At 46.7% G+C, this 26228-nt stretch overlaps 1 protein-coding gene across 2 annotated transcripts in view; it reads left to right on the forward strand.

Annotated features, from left to right (window-relative positions):
- LRRK1 (leucine rich repeat kinase 1) overlaps nt 1-26228 on the forward strand; it is an 800699-nt gene that overhangs the window by 315031 nt on the left and 459440 nt on the right. For both annotated transcript variants that reach the window (XM_085644543.1, XM_085644544.1), the window contains exons 4-5: nt 23887-24058; nt 25843-26022. In XM_085644543.1, coding sequence (XP_085500669.1) covers nt 23887-24058; nt 25843-26022 — 352 coding nt within the window. The remainder of the gene's footprint in view (nt 1-23886; nt 24059-25842; nt 26023-26228) is intronic.

Raw genomic sequence — 26228 nt, forward strand, 5'->3', positions numbered from 1 at the left:
GTGAAAGCCAGGCATCCCGCCGCGGGGGGGCCGTTGTGGAGATTAAGCAAGCTTGTTGCCAAGAGCTGCATAGTGTGAACTCGTGCTTAGAGTGGGCACCGAAGCGAGAATTATCAAGTCCGTGGACAATTGGGCTCCGGACCCTGCCGCGTCGGGAATTGAACCCTGGTCCCGGGTCTGACCTCTGCTTCAGGGTATGCCTCCTCTAACCAGTGAGCTACACTTCTCCACCTCTGTATCATCTGTTATGGCCTAGTTGGCCTGATGTTGTTTTGTGTAATGTGCACTTCTTCCCCCTCTAGGTTGCATGCCAACCTCGCGGCACTATCACCATTCTGTCCGCTCAACCTACCTTATTACTCTTCCTGACCAGAGGGACATGGCCTACCTCTCAGTCTCATCCCTCCTGCTCTTCTTTCCCCTCCTTCAGGAGCCAGGATTTGTGCTCAGTCATCACGTGCAGTGCTGCCCTGCTCTCCATCTCCCCTCCACCCACGTACTTATTTCAGGCTGTCTACCTGCGTGGGGCACTTTGCACAAACTTTAACCCTTGCCAATGCCTATAGTCACTGGGGTTAAATTCCTTACTTTCAATGTGCGAGGGCTCAATCCGCTTAATAAAAGAAAACAAGTGTTGTGATATCTCCTCAAGTAGGATGCTGAAGTGATCTTCTCCAACAAGATACCCTGTGTATGGCACACCCCAAGTATTCCATTCGCCGCTGGGTCTCTGCAACTTCCAAAATAGCTGGAGTTGCGATTTTCTTCAAAGCCTTGTTCAGCTCTAAGACCCTGTGGATTGTACAGGATGGGGAGGGTCGCTTCTTGAAACTTACTACACACCTCTGAATGCATATGCACCCAATCAGGCACACAACTCCTTCCTCTGATCTCTGCTCAGGGAACACATTTCCCCAGATGGGGTGACATAATTTTTGGATGAGATTTTCAACTTGGCCAGGGACCCCTCGCTCGATGAATGAATGAAATGAAATTTATAAACGCGCAACTAAGCCTGAAGGCATCAAGGCGCCTAACCAAAGAAAATCATAAAAGGCAAATCCAGAACTAAGGGTAGGCTTTAGCAAATAGCCACATCTTGAGAGCCCTCCTAAAGGCTTGCTTTGAGGGAAGTGATTTGATCTCAGCCGGCAGAATATTCCACAGCTTTGGAGCCAAAGTTGAAAAAGCTCTGCCACCCCACTTGGCTCTACGAACACGGGGGACTGATAACCAGGATTTATTGGTGGAGCGCAGAGTTCTGGAAGGTGTATAAGGGGCCAACAGGTCCCTTAGGCCTCCAGATCTGTTAGTAGCCAAAGCCCCATAGATCAAACATAGGGACTTAAAAGAAATCCTGGCCTCAATTGGAAGCCAGTGCAGTGTCTTTCTAGCAGCCGAAGCCCGCTTAGGGAGATCCAGTACAAACTTGGCGGCGGCATTCTGCACCATTTGAAGTCGCATTAACAGACCCTTGTTAATGCCTAAATATAAGGCATTACAGTAGTCAAGTCTTGAGCCTATTAATGCAATTACAATTTGCTTTCTGGCTTGAAGGGACAGATAATGTTTGATCTTCCGCAAGATGTTTAGTAAGCCCCAACATGTGGAGATAGTCCTCTTTACTTGCTGACCCATCCCCAGGGTAGGGTCAATCATGACTCCTAAGTTCCTGGCCAAGGTAGTGGGTGTCGGACACACGCCCAACGATATAGGCCACCATTCCGCCGACCAAATGTCCTCCTTTCCTCCGAACACCAGAATTTCTGTCTTTTCGCCATTAAGCTTCAATGAATTGCAAATCATCCATTGAGCAACTGCCTCCATACAGTGTCTAAAATTGGAGGCAGCGGAGATGACAGGTTAGGCGAGAGACATCAATATCTGCGTGTCGTTGGCATAGGAGACTACCTCCATCCCATAAGATCTAATAAACCTGGCAAGTGGGGTCACATAGATGTTGAAAAGGGTCGGACTTAATGCCGACCCCTGAGGGACCCCACAATGCACAGGAAGGGATGGAGATAGGAACTCCCCCAGCTTAACTCTCTGTTCCCTCTGGTCGAGAAAAGAGGCCAGCAAACTAAGTGCGGGCCCCTCCACCCCTATCTCCCTCAGCCTAGATGTTAACACTGAGGGAGACAGGGTATCAAACGCAGCCGTGAGATCTAGCAGGATAAGGAGAGTGGTCTGGCCCTTATCAACTCTAGTGCGGATGTTGTCAAGCACAATGGTAAGGGCCGACTCCGTGCTATGCTCTCTCCGAAATCCATGCTGCGAGTGATCCAGAAGGCCAGAAGTTTCCAGAAAGGCTGCAAGATGCTGGTTGAGATGGGTTTCCAGCATCTTTGCAGGGGCTGGGAGCAGCGAAATGGGGCGGAAGTTTTTGAGAACCCCCGGGTCTAATGTGGGCTTTTTTAACAAAGGTTTAACCACCGCTCTTTTCCATTGTGAGGGGAAAGTCCCATCCCTCATTGCCCTGTTCATGATATCTAATAGCCGAGGCAGAAGAATCTCCTTACATTGTTTAAGGAGTTTCAAGGGGCAAGGGTCTAGAGGAGACCCCGACCTAGTCTTGATCAGGAGGACTTCAAGTTCCTGAAGGGAGAGGGGTGGAAAGCTGGACAAACACCCTGAAAGCACATAGAGGTAGATAGTGCCGACCTCTGAAGCTCTAGTGCCGAATATATGTCCACAATTTTAGATTGAAAAAATTGGGCAACATCATTGCAGAGCTGCTGTGAGCTGACAATGGGATCAGGCACCTTCAATGATGTAAGCGTGTCTACGATCTTGAACAGCTCTTTCGGCGAAGAGAGTGAGGATGTAAGAGAAGTAAAGTACTCTTGCTTAGTTCTTATCACCTCCGTCTTATAGTTCCTTAGGAGGATTTTATGACTATCCCTCTCACGCAAATCCCAACTAGTCCTCCAGAGACGTTCCTGTCTCCGTACTCCCTGCCTAAGAAGTCTTAACGATTCCGAGAACCACGGGGCCGATGGACTTTTCCTCGTGGAGTAGCGCAATGAGGCTGGAGCCAGTTCGTCAATAGCTGTTTTGATGGCACTATCCATCCTCCCTACTGCAGAGCTTACGTCCTCCTCTGGGGAGATCGCCAAACTGGGCAATCTAGGGGCGAGCACGTCATTGGTTATGTTTTTGAGGTTACGTCTCAATTCCATTTTACTTGGCTTGATCCCCTTGCTACTAACAGTAGCGATCATTAATTCTATAGGGATCGCATAATGGTCCGACCAAGAGAGAGGGATAGGAGGCTCAATGGTCAGCTCGTTCACAACGTAGCCTCCTTCCAGGGAACTGGCGCCATGCTGCCAGTCCTTAAGCGCCAAATAGCAGACCTGGGTTTAGTAGATGCCTGGAGACACTGTCACTAGGGTATTTTCCTTCTTCTCTCATGTTCACCAGTCGTATTCACATATCGACGTCTTCTTCCTCACTCACTCCCTCCTGTGTGACCGTGACTCCTCCCTGGCATCTTGATTTCTGACCATGCACACATAGAATTGACTTGGAGTAGGATGGGGGACGTACCCCATGCCCCCTTATGCTGGCGCCTACCCCTGCAAATCCTACAGGACCCAGTGGATATTGAGGCAATCAGCACTGCGATAACGAACTATTTTGAGACTAACCCTCATTCAGACTTTAGAAACACATGTTCTGGGATGAGGCAGAACTCTCTGTGGAGATCAAAGACCTGGAACATCGGGGCCATGGCGTCACATCCAATTGGCCATCTTGTGGTGTCAACTGCGGATGCACCGCACAAACAAGGCAGAACGTACTCTCCTTGTGTTCAAACAAAAGTATTATGAGCGGGATAACAAAGAAGGGACCCTCCTGGCGTGAACGCTCTGGCAACAGCTGGGCGGAAGACTGAGCCAGGAGTCTGGGCCACCACCGATGTGGCTAAACAATCCTTTCACGATTTCGATCAGGCCATATACCCATGTGAGGAGTGGGCCCCCCCCAGTGCCATTGCCAGCTATCTGGCAGCGTGTCGATGGGACCCGCTTGACGCCTCCCACACGGAACTGCTTGAAGATCCCATTTCTTTGGAAAAGCTCCAACAAGCCCTGAGAAGCCTCCCTCTTGGCAGGACCCCAGGGCCAGATGGCCTACCTGTAGCTTTCTACCAAATGTTCCTCCCACAACTACAAGACCAACTTCTGGCCCTGTTTAACACTTTCACAGTGGCTTCGAGGCGGAAATCTCTTTGATTCTGAAACCGTGCAAAGACCCGTTGCTGTGTGCCCCATTCCATCCTATAGGGCTCCTAAACACTAATGCAAAATAATATTCTAAAATCTTAGCTAACAAGCTTGAGCTGTATCTCATAGGTCTTGTAGACCTGGATCAGGTTTGCTTCATCCATATGAGGAAAGTAGCCGACAAAATCCGTCGCCTGGCCCACCTGGTGAAGAAATCTAATCACCACGCCATCTCGACCTGCCTTCTCTCGCTTGATGCAGAGAAGGCATTTGATACGGTTCGTTAGTCCTTCTTAAAGGCTATACTCCAAAAGTTAGGACTAGGCCCTGTGATGATTGATAGGATTGTGGCCTCCTACGCCTCCCCGACTGCGAGAATTCAGGTCAACAGAGGCCTAGCCTAGGCTATTCACCTCTGGAGGGGCACTAGACAGGATTACACCCTCTCACCACTCCTGTTTGCCCTAGCGGTGGACTCCCTGGTGTCCACCATTCAGCAATCGGAGGATGTCGTAGGGTTACCGTTTGGGGGTCGTTCCAAAAGGTCGCTTTATCTACTGACAACCTGCTTCTGACTCTCACCCAACCAGAGAAATCTGTCCTGGCGCTGGTTCAGGTTCTCCAGGCTTTCGACGTATCTGGCTTCAAGATCAATCTTGGCAAGTCCCAAGCACTGAACTTAACTCTTTCTCCCCCAGCAGACCTCCTTTTCCTCACACCCTTCCAATGGGCCCCCAGATTCATCCAATACCTAGGAAATAAGTCTCACCCCAACCGTAGCAACCTGGTCGATGGCCAACTGGCCAAAGTGTTGGAAATCTGTCCTGGAAGAAGTTCACCAGTGTAAGCCCCTGCAAGTCTCATGGTTGGGCCGTTTAAATGCGGTCAAGATGTGCCTCTTACCAAAAAACTATACCTTTTCTAATGCTTAACTACACCGATCCCTCAAGATGAGATCTCATGCCTGCAACGGAACATCTGCTCCTTTTGTTAGGGGGGAATGTGCCCCTGCTTCTCCAATACAGTGCTGATGCTCCCTCTGGACTGAGTAGGGCTGGGATGTGCTAACCTTGTCAAATACTATTGGGCCTCATATCCTCGCTTTATTTCAGAGTGGGGTGGTATGTGAAAGTGACAAACATTGGTTGCACATAGATCATACTGTAGCCTGTCTCCCCCTCTGGGACCTGGCGTGGCTCCCCAGACACGCTAGGCCCGAAGCTCCTATTCAGGATTTAAAGCATTGACAACATCCCCCAGCAGCGACACGTGATGAGGGACATTGTTGCCAATGGGAGCAGAAGTGGCCCTGGGGGAGATCCCGTAGGCCCCGTCTGGTGCTTCTGCCAGGGGGGAGCGAGGTAGGCAGTGGGGGTTGCTTATGGCGCATGGGAAGCCCATTCCTCGGGCACGGCCCAAGCTTGGCATTCAGAGACAGCGGCGATCTCCAGCAGCAGCAGGGTTAGGCCTTGGAGAGTAGTGGCCGACTGTTAATACCAAAAGCTGGCAGGGAGACAGACACCCGAACAGAGGTAGGAGCCAGAGTGAAGTAAAAGAGATCATCAACAGACCACACAAATTGCATTTGGCCCCATAGGGAAGCGCTGCACATGGCGATAGCCACCAGCAACACCATATAGGCCTCGCTATCCAGTGCGTGCAACAGATGCTCCGGCTGGTGCACTAGGCACTAGGGACAGATGTTGGTTGGTCTGGACAAGGAATGGGCCGCATAGCTGACTGAGAGCGAATCCACCCCTGATGGTGACAGACTTTTGGAAATGGCTGCTCGCCCGTACCCCCTAAAAAGAGATTGATTGCTAGCACAGTGCTGAGAGCCTTACTCAATTTCCAGCTGTGCAGTGGCTGGCCCGCGTTGGGCCTGCTGGGGGAGAGGACATTGTGCAAATCCCGACACGCCTTGTGGAGAATGGCATCGGTCGGTAACAAGAAAGATCGTACCCTCAAGGATGTGCTGTCCAGGCCATCCATGAGCTCCACTGGCGAGCATCCTGCTGCCTCGGACCCAGCACAGAGCAGTGAAGAGGGCGCAGTGGAGGAGCCAGTGATCACCTCACTGAGAAATTACCTGCATGCTATTAAGAGATCTCTCGCAAGACATCAAGGAAATCATGAGAAACGTGGACTCTCTGGGGGACTGCGTTGAGATGCTGGAGGATCAAGGAAACAGTCAGGAGGTGGAAATAGAACCCCTACAGCAGGAAGCCATCCGTCTCCGCTAGCAACATATAGACCTACAAGCCCATGCGGAAAATCTTGAGAACTGGTCCTGCCAAAACAACATTCGAATTGGGGGCATGCTTCAAAAGCAGAGGGGGAGGACATATTTCGATTTGTCCGGGACCTCTTCTGTTATGACTTGAGGGCCCCGGTGGAACAACAACTGGTGGCACTGAAATCTATCCCTATGATGCTGGCCAAGACGGAGGATCCCTTGGATGGCACGTCACAAAGCTACATTGTTCAACGTTGGTGGGTCAGGGCTCGAGGGGGGGCATGGGATTTCATGACCACATTAAGGACCGCTTCTTTTGCCCTTTCAATACTGAAAGACAGTCTGAAAGTATGTCAATGTTTAAATTTTCATATTGGTTACTTGTTATGTTCTGCGGGTGTTCTTGTTGTGAATCGTACTCACCCACACGGCGGCTACAACATGAGGAGGGGATAACATCTGTAGGGTCACCAGTGGCCGATGAGAGAGAGTTCAGAAATCAAAGTTTGATACGCACTGCATTTCCTGGCTCTCTAAACAGTACACTACACCTCTTAAATTCCTTACTCTCAATGTATGGGTGCTCAACAACCCGATAAAATGCAGGGCGGTTTTGTCCAACCTTGAAAACTCAGGAGCTGATATGTCTGCTACTGGAGATGCACCTCCTCACAAAAGATTGTCACCGCCATAGGTAACAACCCTTTCCCCACCAATTTTTCTCCTGCGCACCAAACAAAACAGCAGGAGAGGCCATCTAGGAGAAGGCAGAGCACAGAGGGACTGAAATAGGGAAAGATTCCTCGCATACCACTTCACTGTGGGTGATCAACCATTTGTAGTGGGATCTATCTACACTCCCAGTGAGGGCCAGGAGGAGTTTCTCCATACTGCATTGGCTGAGGCAATGTCCACAACGGAAGTCCACAACGGAACAAAGAGTTCTCCTGGGGGGTGGTCTTATTCTTTTTTTAGACAACAATCTGGATAGATCGGCACTGCGACATGGCCAAACAGGGACACTATCAGAGGGGGAACACGGGTAGTTTGGAGAGTTGGGGTTATAGGATCACTGGAGAACATCTCACCCCAGTGCATGTGAATATTCATGCTTCTCTCATGCCCACAAAACATATGCCAGGCTCGACTATCCCTTGGGCACACCCGACATTCACTCCCTTATTTTGGAGACAAAAATATTGCCGGCAACCCTTTCAGATCATGCTGCAGTGTCGATCTCGTTATCATTCCCCCCCGTTAGAACGTCCCACACTGCTTTGGATATTGAGAGAAACAATGCTGCAGCGCCCTGAGGTAGTCGCACAAGTCACAAAGGCTATCGCTGAATACCTAGCGCTCAATGACACCCTAGATATCCATATTGCTACGCTATGGAAGGCCCTCAAAGGAGTGATAAGATGGGAGCTTACTGCAATTTCGGCGGTAGACAATAAGGCATGTAAGGAGAAAAAAAGACCACTTCACTAACCAAGTAAAAGAGCTGGAACGCATACATCAGAGCACCGGTGCTTCGAGAGTCTTGCGACAGCTGAGTGGCCTTCAGTCTCAATTGGCGTGCATCGACACAGACTGGTCGGAATACGCCACCCTATGATTGCGTCACTCTTATTATGTTGGGAGAGACAAGTGTGGCCAGCTTCTCGCCACGAAACTACATGCCCAGAGGCAGAAAACTGGGGTCTCCACACTCCACACTGGGCAGCGAGTTACAAGGGATAAGGACATAGCAGCCACTTTTAATGAGTTTTATACACGCCTTTACTCTAGTCAAAGCCTCGACCCCGTAGATGGCAACCTTTACCTCCAGGACGCCCACACGTCCTCTCTTACACCAGACCAAGCAGGCTTCCTAGAGAGTGACATACAAATTGAAGAAGTCATATCTGCTATTTCCTGCCTGAAACTTGCAAAATCCCCAGGCTCAGATTAGTTCTCATCAGGTTTTTACAAACACTTCTGTCAGTTTCTCGCCCCTATACTCACGAGACTCTTTAATTAATTTGCTAGCCCTGGGGCGATTCCAACCTCGATGTTGACTGCCTCAGACGTGGTCATTCCCAAACCTGGTAAAGATAGAACACAATATACCTCATACCGGCCCATCTCCATCCTAAATGTTGATCTCAAATTGTTCACAGGAATCCTGGCTGGTAGGCTTAGTCCGCATATGCCTTCCATTGTACACCCCGATCAGGCAGGCTTTATCCCTCGGAGACAGACGAGTGATAGCACTAAACATACCCTGCATATCATAGAGAAAACCTTGTGCGCCCTGAATGAACTCCTTTTTCAGGTTATAGACGCCGAAAAGGCTTTCGACACAGAACACTGGCATTTTCTGGAGCAAGTGCTCATTCACTTCAGACTGCGAGAGAAATTCAGGGCACAGGTGTTAAACTGCTGCCGTCAGCCTACGACGACGGTCCGGATTGATGGCCAAACCTCTGCCCCTTTCTTGATTGGCAGGGAAACACGGCAGGGATGTCCGTTGTCACCCCTGCTGTTCGCCCTTACACGGAACCGCTAGCTCAGAGAGTCAGAGATGATCCCCAGATAACGGGAGGGATGTTCGGGGGGAGCAGCAAACTATAAGCCTCTACGCCAATGATGTTTTGGCATAATGTGGAAAAGTCACAGGCGCTTAACCTCTCCCTATCCCATCCATTTGTGAGTCATTTTGCGGCACAAAACCCTATGTAATGGGCACCGGAGGCGATCCCATATCTGGGGATTAAGCTGGCACCTGCAATCCCAACTACTTCGCTGCTTAATTATCAGGCATTACACAAACCGATCCGTGCTGATCTATCTCAACCAAGACCTGGGTGTTCAAGACCTGCAGCTTTACTACCTGGCAGCCCAAATACGCTACCTAGTAGAATGGAATCTAGCCATGTCTGAGAAACACTGGTTAATCCAGGACAGGGCGGTGCGGACTTCGCCCTCCCTGGAGCTGAGCGCCTCCATTACATGCAGCTCTGACACTGGCTGTTGCACCCTCAGAACACACCAACCACGCAGCGATGTCTCACTCCCTACGAATGATGGCTGATCACTAAATCCTCAGATAGGCGACTCATATCTGAACTATGTGTGCTCCTGCTTCAGCACAATGGGCACACACACAAAGCTAGTCAACACTGGTGGGAACGAGACCTAGGGAGACAACTTGGTGATAAAAAATGGTGGGAGATTTATTACAGGGCCAAACACACAGCCTGCAACACAGCACTAACTGAAACATTTACCATGTGATCACTTATTGGTATTGCACCCCGGTCTGTTTGCATAAGGCAAACCCAGCCCGAGACGAGAAGTGTTGGAGAGGTTGAGGCGCCCCGGGAACTCTAGTACACCTGCTTTAGGCCTGTCGGTTTTTGCTCCCATACTGGACCCAGGTACTTGACAACCTAGATCTTCACCTTAAGACACAACTGCCTAGGTTTCCCGCATACATCTTGCTAGGTTTGCACAACACCCTCACATAGCCTCTCAAATCAAAGCGGGGAGACAAATGGGTTAAGCCCTTGGAGCAGCGATACAGAACATACTTACCCACTGGGGGACACTGAGACAACCCATACATCTGGGGTGGATACACCGGTTGTGGTTCATCTTGGGCATTGAAAAGATCTTGATAATACTTGCTAATCAAGGTGCCTCATTCGGAGATATATGGTGACCTTACTTGTCTCTGCTCTCCCAAGACTTCCGAGAGCTGACATGCCCTAAATTCCTCCGCATCCTACGCTTGCCGGAGACCGAAATAAAATTGAATAGTCAGCCCCCAAATAAGTGTTGTAGCGGTTACTTTTTATTTTACACAAAGGAGGAGTGAGTGGGATAGGTAGGAGGTGTTATGAATCGCAATGTACCCCAATATAGGCTTGTGTAGTCTCCTAACCTTTTACCTACATTTACCCTGCCATTGTACCTCATAGCGGTTTTTAGTGCTGGCCTTTTACCTAGTTAGGTGCTGCATAAATGTCTTGTGGTTTCCCCCGAAAGCTAGCCTCATTTATTATGCTTGAGGATTCTCAGAATCGCAGCAGGACTACCATCCCTGCATAATAACTGTGTATAAGGTTCATCACCATCATCCTCGGCCGACATGACACAGCAAGGTAGAACCCCTGAGGGTACCTTTATGGGTATATAAACACCATATCTTTGCTGGGACAGGCCGAGGAGAAAGACTTCCATGCTGACACAGCGGCTGAAGTCCCTGCACGCAGATACGCCAGCACGCAGTGGTCTGACATCCCTTGCGGGTTGTCCATCTCCAGACCAAGACGGAGTCCTTCGTTCTCTCACATCAGGTAATTGGGTAGGTTCTATCCTAGGGGTATTCTTCGCTATACACCTGCATACATGCTAGGTAAACTTAGGTACATCTAGTTAGGGTTAGCATCGTAGGAATATACATTATTACTGTCATGTATTCATATGCCAGCATATATCCATTGTTCTAGCATTATGGTAGAATTCTACCATCTAATTACTCTGTTGGTGCTTATAACAGTATACATCTGTTTCTGTCATATGGTTGTTGCAGCACACGTTTCTTACACTAGAATGATACTGGTTCAATAAATGCTTATTGAAAACGTCCCCATCGTTTATTCTGTGTATTTCTCTGAGACAAAGTGAACACGAGTGACTGAGCGAAAAGTACTGTTCTGTTTCCATGATCACTGAGGGGGTCAGGGTTGTCATGTTCGATAGTTATGAGAAACTATTTACTCCTTGGTAAGAGCAGTCCATAGTGGCACTGTGAGCTAGCTGGTATACAGGCGAACATATCCGGTTTGGGGGGGGGGATGTCTGGAATCAGTCTGGACACTGATCTTACAGTTTGTTGTCTAAACGCACAGATCCTAATATAGATTTATAGGAACTACATGACAGAGTGAGGGATGAGGATTTATATTTGGTTTTTCTTCTCTCTTGTCTATTTTGTTTATTGTTGATATAGAATATTCATGACCAGAAACACTTGGAACCATGAAAACTCCAACTGTATCGCTGTCATTTCCATTGGACAAGGCAATGTTCACCTTTCTCAATATAATAAAAAGATATAAACCATAAATGTGCAGCTTTCGCCCAACTACTTAGTTTCTTCCTGCTCCTAGCTACCGAAAACAAGCATTGGCATAGCCAATAGGTCGTGCCTTTTGGATCTTATATGTTTTTAGTGAAGCTCAGATTATCCTGTGTGCTACAACATTTACTGCTAGTTCTCATGTCAGTGGTGAAGGGTCAAACACGCCTAACTTGTGTATCTGTTTTATTTATTGTTCATTGGAAATGCTATTTATGCCTCTATTGGGTAAGTAATGGAGATAGCCTTTTTTAAAGTAAAATTGTAAGTAATTGCATGAGAAAAAAGTAGTCCGTTTGAAGTTAAATGTGCTGCAAAGATTTATTACATCTATTTGTAAAGCACTGTAGTGTGAGTGTAGCCTTCGACACCTTTTTGACACCTTTTAGCAAACTATGACGCACACCTTTTGTCTGAAACAGGCACCAGGATGGAATCAGAGATGGGTTAAGAAAGTAGAGTACTTGCCGTCTTTATTTTGCAATAGACCTGCTTGAATCTGGGAGGCAGTACATTAGTATCAACTTTACAACATGCATTTGTGTTTTTGTAAGGCACGAAGACATGAAGTTAATTAGCCAAAAGCACAGGATGTTAAGCCACCAACGGAGCCAAAGCCTTGGTTCATAAGAATGTATGCCAGACTCCGCATCGATAAAGGCACATTTGCAGTTACTTTAAGTGGAAAAGCATTTCAAGGAAATAAATTAAAGTTCACATAATTTGACGAATGTATAATGCTCATGAGCGTGCGTGTGCAACTGCGTCTAATGTAACCAAAAATCGATTATTCGATTGATCGCCATAAAGTGTGGCGTTTGTCAAGCGGGTCCAGCGCCAGTGAAGTACAAATTTTAAGATGTCTCCATTTGAGAAGTGTTTGTTAAAATTAAAGTGGGTGGTCCGTGAAGTGTGTGCCGTGCTTATCATTTTCAAGTTTTGAGCGATAGTCAGCATGACTCCGCTTTATGGAGTCAAAAGAAGTCCGGCATCTGTGAAATCTGTGCCGTAATAAGTGGGAAGTGCTTGGTCACTTTTTCATCTCCAAATTTTCATAAAGTAAATTAAAAACGAGGAATTCAAAAGTAAGGTGCTCATCGGCACAAAGCAAATGGGCTGCAATAATGTATTTAAATGAAGCTCGCATCACCAAAGGCCTACAAACACAGTCATCATTGATTAAAATGAAGGTGCTGTCACATAACATATCACCAAAACCTTTTTAGTCCAAAATACCTACAAACACAGACTTAAATTAAGAAAAAGTAGCATGGTGTCACCTTAAATTTTCCCCCACTTAGCTGTAGACTGTAACTCCCAAAAACCCAGCCAACCCCAAAAAGCAAGAGTAGAATCAAAGTAATGCGTGCACCCTCCCAATGCGTCTGCAGTGATGGAATAAAGACAATGCGGGGTCTGTAAAGCGTGTGCTGCAATAAGTATGAAGTGTTGTTCCCAATATTGGGCAAACAATGTCGACATAGTGTGTGCCATGCATTTAGAGTATAAACCAAACGCAACAAACACTTGAGGGAAAGTGATCCTTTACATAGAAGCGCAGCAGTGAACCCCAAAGAATCTTGCTGCCACCATTCGAGTGTAGAGTGTGGTTTTGATACTGAGCTCAGAATAATCTCCTTACAAGGAGCGGCGGGCGGGGATGGACAGCAAGGCACCGAAGCTTAACACGCACTGCTACGAGCAGGAACAATAGTGACCTCGGAGGGGTGGTGGGAGCGGGCAAGCACTATTGTGGGAAGGGTGCGAGGATAGGGAGATGACTCAGGGAGATTAAGTGACCGGTAAACCTGAAACACTGACGATAGGCAAACAGCATGGCAAATGAAGATGCTGCTAATGTTTCATGCATGAAGTAAACAAAACGGAACACTTAACACGAGCAGAGGCAGGCCAACAAAGAAAGAGTGCTCTTAAAGTATCATAACTAAACTGAAGAGCAAGAGCACATGTAACAGGGGCAGTCCTCCAGGGAGGATACAAAAGTCCAAAAGGAGGGACTACTAAGTGTAATCAGCAAACAAAAGCTGGCATTTACAAAGGACAGTAAGAGGAACTAATGAAAAAGTTGAGCGTTGCTTGTAGCCGATACTGTTGATACAGCATGTCTCAAAGAGACAGCGCACATGCGCTGCCTAAGCAAGACCTAAAAACAAATAGAGGAAAGCTAACAGCAGGGAGATTCCAGAGACCTGGCATCAGGAAAGAAACTACTGTGGCTCACCTCTGCATGTCCGGGAGGTGAAAATCCAAAGAAAATGGAAACCTGCTGCCTTTTGGTCCAGTTCAAACAGTGGGGTTCCCACTTTCCAACATGTTAAACCCAATGGTCCCCAGGAGAGGCAGAGGGCAAGCACAATATCCCCAACTCCTCATACTCTGCATAAAAGACCCAGGTCAATGAGCTTCTACCCAACTAGAGCCCAGAATTGAGTTTAGTACCTAGGTACACCTTTTTCCACTAATCTGACCTCTGATAGGGCAAGAGAGCATCTGATAGACAAGCCCTGAAGCTCCATTATCTGGCATACTGCACTGCATGACACTGATGCAGCGTGTCATATATGTATTGTGTATGTGTGAGGCTGGAGCAATAAGGTAATATTTTAGCTTTTGCATGCAAACAAACGATCGATTAGGCCATTTGCTTTCATGTAAAAGCTGTATCATGCCAAGCTATAGAGGCATAGCGTGGCAATTCTCAAAACAGATAGTTCATGTACTATGTAGCAGGAGAGGCCTAAAAAAGGATGGATAAATAAATCAAACCGTGATGTCAGACAGCTCAGACACAAAGTCACACACACTGCAAAGATTGCAACTCTCTGGCCTACCTGAGACACATATCAAACCAACAGATCACAGTCAAATCAAAGCAAATTGTCGCCACTCAGTACACTTGACACACAGCAGGTGCAGTACACTTTTTTTTGACTTACTGCGTATCACACACATTCCTCACAGTTCACACTGCTCCAAGCAGTACAATGCGCTGTGAGTTTGACTCTGGGTTGCAAACATTGCCCCAGCAATGCAGAAATGCAATCTCTGGACAGCTCACAGCAATATAAGGCATGATTGTGATCCAGCGGATTACCAACCTCAGGTACTCAACTACCATATACTCACCTGGGCTCATAAACTCACACACATTCACATAGGCTGGTAAAGTTCTTTCCTCTGGTCAATAGACCTTTTAGTTGGAACTAGTTGATGGTGAAATGACATAAATTTAATTTTCATACTGATTTGAAATAATCACAGACTCGGGAAAGTTTTAAATGTTTATCTGGTTAATTTCACGAGAGCAAATTAATATACAGTAAGAACTCCTTTTCTCCAAGGCAGAAAGACATTTTAATCAATTAGGTCAATCATCAGTCAGTCAGTCAAAGGCTTTATTTCGATAAAAACATATATCATAAAAGCATAACAATTAAAAATGGAATAAGTTAATTTCATTTAAAAAGAAAAAACCTATTTTTACAATAAAGAGCAAAACAGGTCATAAATAATTGTTAAGAGTGAATTAAACAATTTCCTTGAGCCTATTACTTCTAATACGCCATGCCCAAGAAAAGAATTTTGCAAGGGCACAAACGTACAATGGGCGAGCGTCTGACATTAAAATGCGGAGTGCCACAATATGGTGTCTAGTTCCCAGGGAGCGGCACAGTTGCTTAAGCCATCTTTTCCTTGGGAGGGCGTACTCATGGCATTCAAATAAAAAGTGAGCCACAGACTCCCGTCTGGATGTGCAAAAGGGGCAAAGATCAGAGGTCTGAGGAAAGGAATTCCATCGTGATGTAAAACTATAGAGTAGGAGAGTCCCAGTCCTAAACTTAAAATACAAAGCTCTGTCAAAAGGGCTCTCGATGATATCGAGATATAGTTCCCGGATTGGATGATCCTTAAAATTCAGGAAGTCCTCTGTGAGTCTCCCCAATGACGTGTTCGTGATCCGTTGGGTCGCAATCCAGTTCCAATATAGGAGCTTAAGCGTGGCTTTCGGAGGGGAAGATCTATTTTCCCATGCTGCATTAAGCCCCAGATTATACAAAAGGGCTTTCATGTCGCGCAACCATTTTATCCTATGCCAACCTGGAAGTGACATGATTTCTGAGAGACCTTTGGCATATTTGGCTAATTCCGGGACCCGCCACAAACGGGCCCATAACAATAGAGGGCGAAATTTCGCCAAATCACCGATAGGGCGACAACCAAGATCGAGCATTAATGGAATCGTGGGGGTACCTTGGGGAAGTGACATAATGGCCCTAAAGAACTTCCTCTCTGCTCTTGACAAGTCACCAATATCACAAGAGCCCCAAAGCTCAGCTCCATAAAGGGCAGAGCTAACTCCTCTTGCTGCATAAATATCAATAACGGGGGCTATAGGTCTTATAGCACAGGAGCGCTGCTCCTTCACAAGAGCCCCTGTAACTCTTTTGTGGGATAACAGCATCTTGCATAGATGGGGGCCCCACTGCATATTATGGGATAAACGAATCCCTAAGTAATCAAACACATCCACCCTCCCCAGAGGTTCGTCATTCAATTTCGGGGGGCGTATAGATTTTTTAGGGGGATTCAACACAAGATACTTTGTTTTGTCTCTATTGATTACCAGGCCCCGCTCTGTACAGAAGAACTGGAAATTATTTAAGAGTTTTTGGAGGCCCATTGGGGTTTTGGAGAGCAAGAGTGTATCATCCGCGAAGAGGAGGGTGGGGATACGTTCCCCCGCCAGGGATGGTTCATCTGAGGGGTCTTTCAATAGATGCTCAACTACACCGTTAATATATAAAGAGAAAAGGGTGGGAGCTAGAACACATCCCTGGCGTACCCCTCTCTCTACCGGAATTCTGTTAGTTTTCTCACCATTTCTCCCCCACCTAACCTGGGCAAAAGTGTTTACATGCAGCCTTACCAATAGCAGGAGTAAGTAGTTGGGCACCCCCATGGCAGCAAGGACTTTCCAAAGAGCCTCCCTAGGTACTAGGTCAAAGGCAGTCTTCAGGTCGATAAAGGCGAGGTAAAGACTGCCTTTGCCCAAGACCACCACCTTCCAATACACAAGCAACAATCTGAACGCTTGCTCGATTGTGCCGGTGCCTGCTCTGAAGCCTGCCTGGTAGTCGGAGAGGATGCCGTTTTCGTCGATCCATTGTAATAATCTGACCAACAACACCTTCCCGACCACCTTTTGCGTTATATCTAGCAGGCTTATGGGTCTGTAATTTGATGGGTCGTCCCTGGCCCCCTTTTTAAAAATGGGGACGACCTCTGCCCCTTTCCAGGATGCCGGGATCGGCGCTCCCCCGCTAATAGCATTAAGCAGGCAGTTAATAAATTTACCCCATTTCGGGATGTCTGCTCGCAGCAGATCCCCGGGTAAGCCGTCTGGGCCAGCTGCTTTTTGGGGCCTGATGGTAGTAATTGCATACTCCACTTCTTTAATCGAGAAAATGGAGTCTGCCACCCTGTTGTTTAATGGCAAAGCTGTACATAGCATTCCAGTTGCTAGATCATCACTCCTTGTTGGCAAATCCGGAGTTGCTGGTGCCACCTCCCTTATATGTTTTTCATTAGAAATGTCCATGGAGAGGACATTAGAGGTAGCACCTGATTGACTGGCATATAATTTAGAGAAGTGGTTGACCCAAGCTTGGCTGGTGATATTGCATGTAATGAAGTCAGTGTCAGGTCTATTTTTGGCTCTAATTATGTCCCAAAAACGCCTTGAATCTTTCCCCAAACTTGCCTCTTTTAGAGAGCGCCAATGTTCGATTTCCCACTCCTTTTTAGCACTAGCCAGGGTTTTCTTGTAATTTAGCCTAGCTCCCTGAATAGCTCCTTGTGTTTTGCTTTTGACGGCCTTAATCAAAAGCGATTTGGCGTGCCTACAAGCAGGTGTGTACCAATCATGCTTTCCCTTAGGAAGCCCAATTGCCGCATTTTTGCCCACTTGATTCATTTTTAGGAATACATTCCCAATAGACTTGATGGTCTCCTCAAAAATAGGGGTAACCCGACCGGGATTTAGCTCACCCTTGTCTGAGCTATCCAGTTCCAATTCCAACTGTGCGTCTGTGAGTACTGTATTGATTGTATTTAATTTAGCTTCGTCCTTCGCAACCATGTTCCATTTTAGGCGTTTCCCACACGAGGATACAGAAATTTTGTGGGCTGGGTTAAGGGATTTTAAGGTCTTTTCGTGAGGCCATGGATTCCTGAGGGACAATGAAAGCGAGTTATGATCGCTTTCAACTGTGGGCAGGACTACCATGTCCTGAACAAAACTCCAGAGAAGGAAATCTAGCATGATGTAATCGATCCTAGAGGTATGGTTGACTCTGTTAAACGTGGCCGCACCCAAAGGATCAGAACGCGTGCGGCCATTAGCTGCTCTTAGCCCGAATTCCAGCGTTAGGGCATTGAGCTGAATAGCAGTTTTGGACCATTTTTTAATCGGAGGGATGGTTAGAATCGGGATGCCCCATCTATCATCATCCTCACTTGGGTCATAGATGTCGTCCTGTATAAGGGGCTCATAGGTGCAGTTGAAATCACCCGCAACCAAAACTTGGGATCCAGCTAAGTTTTCATTCAGCGCCATTTCAAGGATAGATACTGTCGGGGATGAAGAGCCATATTTAGTACCTCTGGCATATACATTATATAGGTCAAGGATGGGTCCTCTTTGGGAGCCTCTCAAAGAAATTTTTAAGATATCTGGAGAATTGATTAGCTTTGACTCAATCTGAAGATTTAAGGCAATGCTTACCCAGATGAGTAGGCCTCCCGAGGGACGACCTGACCCATTTCTTGGGGGTACTGCAGGAGCAAAGTGGGTAATATAACCTACCCGATACACGGGTTCCAGGCTCCAAGTCTCTTGGAATAGGCAAATCGTATGTGCCTCTACTAGGGCATTCCACTCAGGCAGTTGAAGTTTCCTGTGGATGCCAGCTACATTCCAGCTTAGGATCTTTATAGTATCGCCCTGTTTAATTCGAGTGTTTTTTTTTAGAATACTGGGGCATTCAGGTCGCGGCAGAAAAACATCATGGCTCACAGGCTCGTTGCAGGGCACAAGTGGTGCCTTCCCAGACCCTAATACAAGGGTAGAACGTAGGCAGTGAGAGGGGGTCTGCGGAGCTTCTTGAGGAGTAGGGTTAAGGGAGGGTATAGGCTGGATAGGAGATAAGCCGTTTTTGGGTAGAAAGCAGTCTACGAGTTGGACTGGGTTGGGGCTAGTGCATTCATTGTCCTCAGGGACAGATCCAGAACCCAATAATGGTCAGTCTACTTCTTCTAAGCAGCTGAATCTGTTAGCAAGTGGTATGCCACTCCAACCTTCAGAAAGAGCTGTATCTCTACCCTCAAAGCCTGGCCAGGCCTCCCTCTCCCTTCTATTGTTCCAAGGTCTTACTTCAGACATACCCCTATCGGGAGTATCGTCACAACAATTTATAGGTGGATAAAAGGAAGAGAGTCTCCTCACCTTTATTCCGTCAATTTTGGGCCATGTATTACGACGGCAGATATAGTCAGCCGTTCGAGAATTATCAAAATTGACAATAATACAATCTCCCTGAATCTTTTTCTTCTCACTACCTATCCAAGGAACCCTACGCACCATAAGGATCCTGCTGCTACAAGAGTGAGGGAGTGGTCTATTAACATTGAGCCAATGCTGTACCTTATTTTTTAAGGACCACGTTGGTTCTTCTTTATGTGGCCTTAACTCAGGAACACCAGTCATGATCACAACATATTGGTCGCTTTCTGGAGGTAAGTGTATAGGATGACCAAACTCACCCCTGAATTTGTCATTTTGATCTACTGTCCCCGTGGGTTTAGGTAAATTATTTTGGTGAACTGGCCCCGGTGTTTTTGCTAAGGTATTTTGGTGTACTAACCCCAGGCATTTAGGTAGCGTGTTTTCTAAAATTACACCAGAGGTAGGGGGTTTGGAGGGTTCACCAGCTTTCCTAGATGCAGCTGGCAAAGATTTTGATGGCGAATTTAAATCAACCGGGGGAGCGCTCGCCACTACCCGCTCCATCCTCAAGGTCGAGGGAGTAGCCCGCAACTCCTGATGGTTGGCCGATCCATCGCTCTTGAGTGCATTCAGAGATAAGTTCATGGAGAGTAGGTGCTTTTCGATATTAGAAAGAGAAAGTACAATAGGTTGCACATATTCTCTAAAGAGTTCACCTAGTATACTTAAAAGTTGGATATTAGCCTCACAAACTTTGCAACCCATGCCCAAACTGCTTGGATCACTAGGGGCCGGTGGAATCGTAGGAGGGACTGCTGTATCTATGGCTGTTTTATATAGGGCACTCTGGACAGGATTGCTTTTGTTTTTCCTTGACGCCTGGGTAATCAGAGTTTTATTCGGGACTTTGGAGTTACACTTTTTCGAATCCCTAGGCTTCTTCCGTTTGGGGATGGCACCCTCCCTTTCCCCCCTTGGGTGATTTGGACTGAGCCCCTCCTGCCTTGGACTTGAAAACAGGTTAGGCGTCCTCTCAAGATCTTTGCTTGAGTGCATATCTGAGAGGGCTAAGGAAGCCGACAGATCAACCGTATTAGGTACACCGTGTGTTTCGACCTGGACTTCAATGAGAGGCCTGATGGTGTTTGAGCTTATAGGTGTCTTAGCTAAAGCCATAGGGCCTAACGAGGAGCGTCTTGCTAGTGCTAGATCTTGCGAAACTCTTCGCTCCAAGAGTGACATACCTTGATTAATGGCTTCATTTGCCCTAGTTATATATTGGTCAATCGGGCCAGATGTACGCGGTACCCCCTGAGCGTTTTTGCTCCTAGAACCCCTCGTCATCCTGTCAGACATGTACTAATATGTAGGACCTTCACACAGTTTAGGTTGAGCAGTTGGCAATTTGCCAGAGGGATTTCGGGCTGTATGTGTCTAGGTTGAATAGCTGCAATACCGCATCAAGATGTAAATGTCAATGGGGTGGCCCAGTCCAGTCTTACCCGGTCTTTAACAGGCTTAAACGGGCCCGCCCTTGGCCCGGGCTTCGCCCGGGCGCGGCCCGCGCGCGGTTCCCGCGAGGCGGTCGCCAGCAGATCTTTTATTCGCCTCCAGGCGCGAGATTGTTAGAGGCGGCTTCCTCTTCCGCCGCACAGGATGCTGGGGGATGAAGTCCCCCTCCTAACGGCGGCCGCTTTGGAATGGCGGCGGCAGGAGGGAGACGAGCAGCAGACGCAGACCCCAGAGGAGAGCACTACGAGAAGATGCAGGTAAGTTTCCTGAACAGAAGTCGCCCACTCGGCCAGTCGCCAGCAGATCTTTTATGCGCCTCCAGGCGCGAGATTGTTAGAGGCGGCTTCCTCTTCCGCCGCACAGGATGCTGGGGGATGAAGTCCCCCCTCCTAACGGCGGCCGCTTTGGAATGGCGGCGGCAGGAGGGAGACGAGCAGCAGACACAGACCCCAGAGGAGAGCACTATGAGAAGATGCAGGTAAGTTTCCTGAACAGAAGTCGCCTACTCGGCCAGTCGCCAGCAGATCTTTTATGCGCCTCCAGACGCGAGATTGTTAGAGGCGGCTTCCTCTTCCGCCGCACAGGATGCTGTTTATCTGGTTAATTTCACGAGAGCAAATTAATATACAGTAAGAACTCCTTTTCTCCAAGGCAGAAAGACATTTTAATCAATTAGGTCAATCATCTAATTAAACAATATTACCAACAATGACAATACCTGGAGAGGAGAGAAGAAAGAGAGCAGTACAATGACATACTACACCGAAATATAGTTACCTAGAATGGTGTGGAAACCAACCCCTTGGCAAAGGAGCTGTGAAGGTCCCCTGGGACAGATCAGGTGACAAAGCTTCAGGACAGGTTACAGGACAGGATAGGTGACCTCTTCTAGATCCGACACCTGCGTCGCACCCCTCTCTGACACTATCTTCCTCCTCAATTCTTCCGCGATCTTCTTCAACTTCTTTGCCTAATTTCCCTCCTCGATTCTTCCGCGATCTTCTTCTAATTCTAATTAAGTTTAGGATCTAAGTTCTGCAATTTGATTCTTCTTCAGCATTAATTCAGCTCTCGGACAGCATCCCGGTCTCTCAGCATCCGAGCAACACGAGCATAACTATCTAACTCAACTACATCAATTATACCTTCTAATGGCATGTATCACCCCTTAATGTTTCAACTTTGTGAAATTCCTAATTTTGAATGGACAGGCAAGGGGGGATGATCATCACACCATGCTAAGTTTTAATAATTCTTTTTAGTCCTTTGTTTAATGGTCCCGACCATTAATTTATTTTCCCAAGCTTTATTTCCCACCCGCATTCACATCTCTAGCAACAATTTGTATACATTTAGCTTTATTCTTGTTCAAATTTCAGGATGTTTAACAGGTTCCCAGGACATGTTGCGAATGTGGCCTTGTACGAGATCCAAGTACACCATCATGGCTTCTGGCTCGTTATTACTGAGCTTGCACGAAAGTCACGTGCTGTATGGACTTCAGTTACCCTCGGAGGCCCAAATACGAACTGGTAGAGAGGTCAGAAAGAAACATATTAAATTTAAAATAAAATAATTTCACTGTATACCACCTATCTCTACTCTAATCCCATTTACTTATAATAGCTCTACACGTGTTAGCATTTAGTAAATAGCATGTTTTCGTTTTAGCAAGGCAGATGCTTAGCATGTGAGCTTCCAAGCAGCCATTTTAGATGCAATTGTGCAGCTGCAGAAAATTCCCTCCAAGCAAAAGACCGTCATACTGCGTAGATGCAGTTGACTCATGCACAGTGCAGTTTCCCGCGTTAGCAGCCATCTTAAGTTTCTCTTGAGTTACTAGTTAGTATAACACATAGGCAAGCGTCGTTCTGGCTAGAATATGGAATGTGGTGCATATTAGTTTACACAAAACATAATTAATATCGTATTAGGAATAATATGAGAGGATCACGTCTGAGCAAGTCTCCTTTACACGAGTCCTTGCTCCATCAATTGCAGCTCAAATCTGCTGTACAAATGATAACATAGCATGATGCGGGAGGCTGTCATCTGTCTAGCAGTTGAAGAGTCATATGGAACTATTAAAAAGTCTATGCTAGAATAGACCGGGGATGGACAGGCCTTGTATTCCACCCAGCATTTCCCTGGTTTCGCTGGATCCCTTGGAGTCTGGATTTGAAAGCCCAAGTCCACTTCTGGAGCCTCTGTCAATTTCCACACCTCCCTGAGGTCCCTTTATCTTGAAGCCTCCCTGGAGGCTTCAAGATAAAGGAAAAAAGATGGAAGGAGGGGAAAGGTCACGAGAAAGCGATCCGAAAGGGCAAAGAGAGGAGAGAAGGGGGTGAAAAAAAGAATAGTAAAGGAGGGATTTATCATGAGGAGAGGAAGGCAGCCGGGCTGTTTGTGTAATTTTGCCGCTGCTGCTTTTGACTCTCCAGTTCAGCCTTGGAGAAGGCGGCATTTCATACCTAGTGTTGGTGAGGGGGTGAGCGAGGTAATGCGTGAAGAGAGATTTTGAACAGGCTGTACACCTTCCAACATTTTGTCCAGATTTGTTAAGGGCAGTTTAAAGGGCAAGTACTTTTTGCTTTCATCTAAGTAAACACCACGCCCATGAGCACACTGCAGCACCCTGTCACTCAGGAGATAGTACTTTTTGCTTTCGTCGAAGTAAACGCCACGCCCATGAGCACACTGCAGCACCCTGTCACTCAGGGGATAGGCAGTTTGTGGTTATTAGATCCGGGCTCTGGAATTTGAACATTAACATCGACAGTAACCTCCCCCTTCAGACTCTGCATTCGCTAAATTATTCCCTCACTTCCTCGGGCCAGAAAGTGCATTAAGGCAGTTCTGACTTTGGGACTGTGATACACAATACATCCTTTCCATACCCTATCACTGCCTGCTGCATGCATCACAGAATCAGAACTGGCGGCGCTCGAGTGCCTGACTCTGGCATCAGCACTGCTTAAAACTTTGACCAGAAGCAGACTTTACATCCGGTTCCTGTGGCCGGCAGCCACCATCATGTGCCACGAATAGAGGGCTGCTCCTATAGTGGGCATACAGAGGAAGGAAGCAGCCTATAGCGCCGCATTGCAGATCAATAATTTGGAAATCCCGATTGAGGATAATTGGGAATGCGGCCAATGGAACTTCTCACGCCCCTTCCCCTCTCTGTAAAAAAATAAAATGATGTTTGTAATACACTTCTGTTCTTGTTTTCACGAAATCTTCACTCTCTCGACAGGGCCAGCTTTTAAGCATTGCCGCTGGATACGGGGATCGTCAGACCGTGGTCTATTTACTTCAGGATGCTCTGGTTGACTTTCCGCTGGAGCCCACCGACGACAACCCGGCAGTGGTGGCGGCCTATTTCGGTCACAAGGAGACTGTGAAGGTGTTGCTCGATTCCTTGGCTGGTATGTTGTCCTGCGGCTTACTAAAAATAAACCGGAGGAAGAAGGTGTAAGTCAACAATAGCATCTGAGAGAAGACAAAGGGGAGCAGCCTGCCCTCTGTGTGGCATTAGCCAGCTCTGTGTATGTACGATTAAAGTGCTAATGTGAGGAAGTAATAAAGATATGCAAAATGCTAAAGACAGAATTTAAAAAAAACAAGTAGGGACATACAAACAATTTAAATACTAGCAATCACTTTAGCAGATCTTGCGGGGAGGCACTGTGTAAAACGTTCGCCTATTGGATGGGGAATTTACAGTAGTAGTTTCACACTAATAAATGTAAGCCCTTTGATGTAATGCATAGTTTTGGGTTCTAAGTATCAAATACTAAATCACCAAATGTAGCACTAATTCCGAATAGCTCAGTGTTGTAGAGTCGATCCTTTTGGATTTGTCCTGTTCGAAGCGTTCCACAAGACAGCGATAGGTTTGTTAGGCTTGGGATGTCCTCTCTGCAGGATCTCAGCATGGGACGGTATACGAGTGGACAGAGTAGTATGAGCAGTCCAGTGCATATGAAGGAATTAAAAGGGGCGGGTGCGAAGTGCAGTAATGAGTTTTAAGGTGTTGCCCTAATAGTGTGTAGGCGTGGTCCACTCCTGCCATTGGAGTAGAGTTTTTGGTAGAATGGAGAAGAGATTTCTAGACACGTTTGCTATGCCTTTTGTTAAATTAAAGATATCTGAGAATATATTGCTCGTAGGTAACATTGTGCTGGAAGTAGGGAATACTTCAAATCTATTAAGGACATTTTGCTGTTGCCTCCTGGTCTTTGTTAGATAAAAAGGGCCAAAGGGAGTTCTGTTTGGTGGAAAATATTTCTGTGTGACTGCAAGGGCAGGATAATGTGCTGATTGTGGCCAATCCGTATTGGGCCCTAAGTTTGAAAGGGAGTACCAATCGGGCTTCAGTTTGTTGAAAATATAGAGGCTGGGCATGAGACCTTTCTTGGTAATTTGGAAGGCATGTAAACCATGAATGTGTGGTTGTCAGCCATTTCTGAAATTGGCACTATGGTAGATCTTGATTGGTTATCATGAGATTTAATTCTTCGTTTGAGATCAGCATCCACCCAACTGAGAAGAATGTTAATCATGTGACAGTTATTTGTCTTTTGGGGTGTTAAGGGGAGGTCGTGTTTGTGTTTTTGTTTTGGGTTAGTATAGGGTAATGGTGGTAGGGTTTGCACTCACATGTTGGGGGTGGTTATCTGTTTGAGTATGTAGGACATCCGACCCGTAGGCCTTTCTGGCTTGAATGACCCAAACAGGTGATGCCATAGGTGAAGCCTTTAGTTGGGTTCTTAAAGAGTAGAACTACGCTACCGAAATGTGAGCCTGCTCCACTAAGGGCCTCGTCCTGTAGTTCAGACTGGACTATTAGTATTGGAGAAGAACCATGTCTGATTTGCGAATAGACAATTATGAGTTGCTGAGGTTAACTAAGATCCCACCCATCTCATTTGTCTTTTTCTGTTTTCCCAGCATCACACCGTGTATGATGTGGGCTTAGACAAGTTAGTCACAACTACCAGTGGGAAACACTTTGTTAAAAAAAGTGACATTGTTCCTCATCCCCATCTTTGCTGATTTCTAGAACATTCAGACTGGGCTATAGGTCAAGAAGTAGCTTTGCACAGCATAACTGAACGCTCAGAAACAGACGTATTGCCGGGTAAGGCATCTAAAGTATGTCATGTTACATATTGTACGTGAATAAAGGTGAATCCCATTATTTCAATAGGTCGTGGTGACTACAAGGGGCTGGTGAATTGGATGCTGGCCGTGGCCTGCCAACAATGTCATTTAGAAGTGGTTAAACTCCTGGTCCTTGAATACAGTGCTGACCCCAACTGTTGTGCAGAAAAGAAGAACGAGTTTCCCAACCTCAAGAATGTGCCTTTTTATGCAGCTGTAATGTCAGGTAATTTGTCCTGTTTTTTTATTTATTTTGTCAAAATGTTTTTGATAGGTGAAATTATCTAACGATGGAGAAGTGATTTTGAAAGTCTTCATTGTTCTCAAATTGACATAGTGCTACGGCAGTGCAAAATGGTCTGCAAAGAGGCTCCTTTAATAATTGCTGCGTTCTTTTCATTATTAGCTAAATATATTTATAATATATATGTG

This window comes from Triturus cristatus, chromosome 3_1 (assembly GCF_964204655.1).
Source record: "Triturus cristatus chromosome 3_1, aTriCri1.1, whole genome shotgun sequence".
Lineage (NCBI taxonomy): Eukaryota > Metazoa > Chordata > Amphibia > Caudata > Salamandridae > Triturus > Triturus cristatus.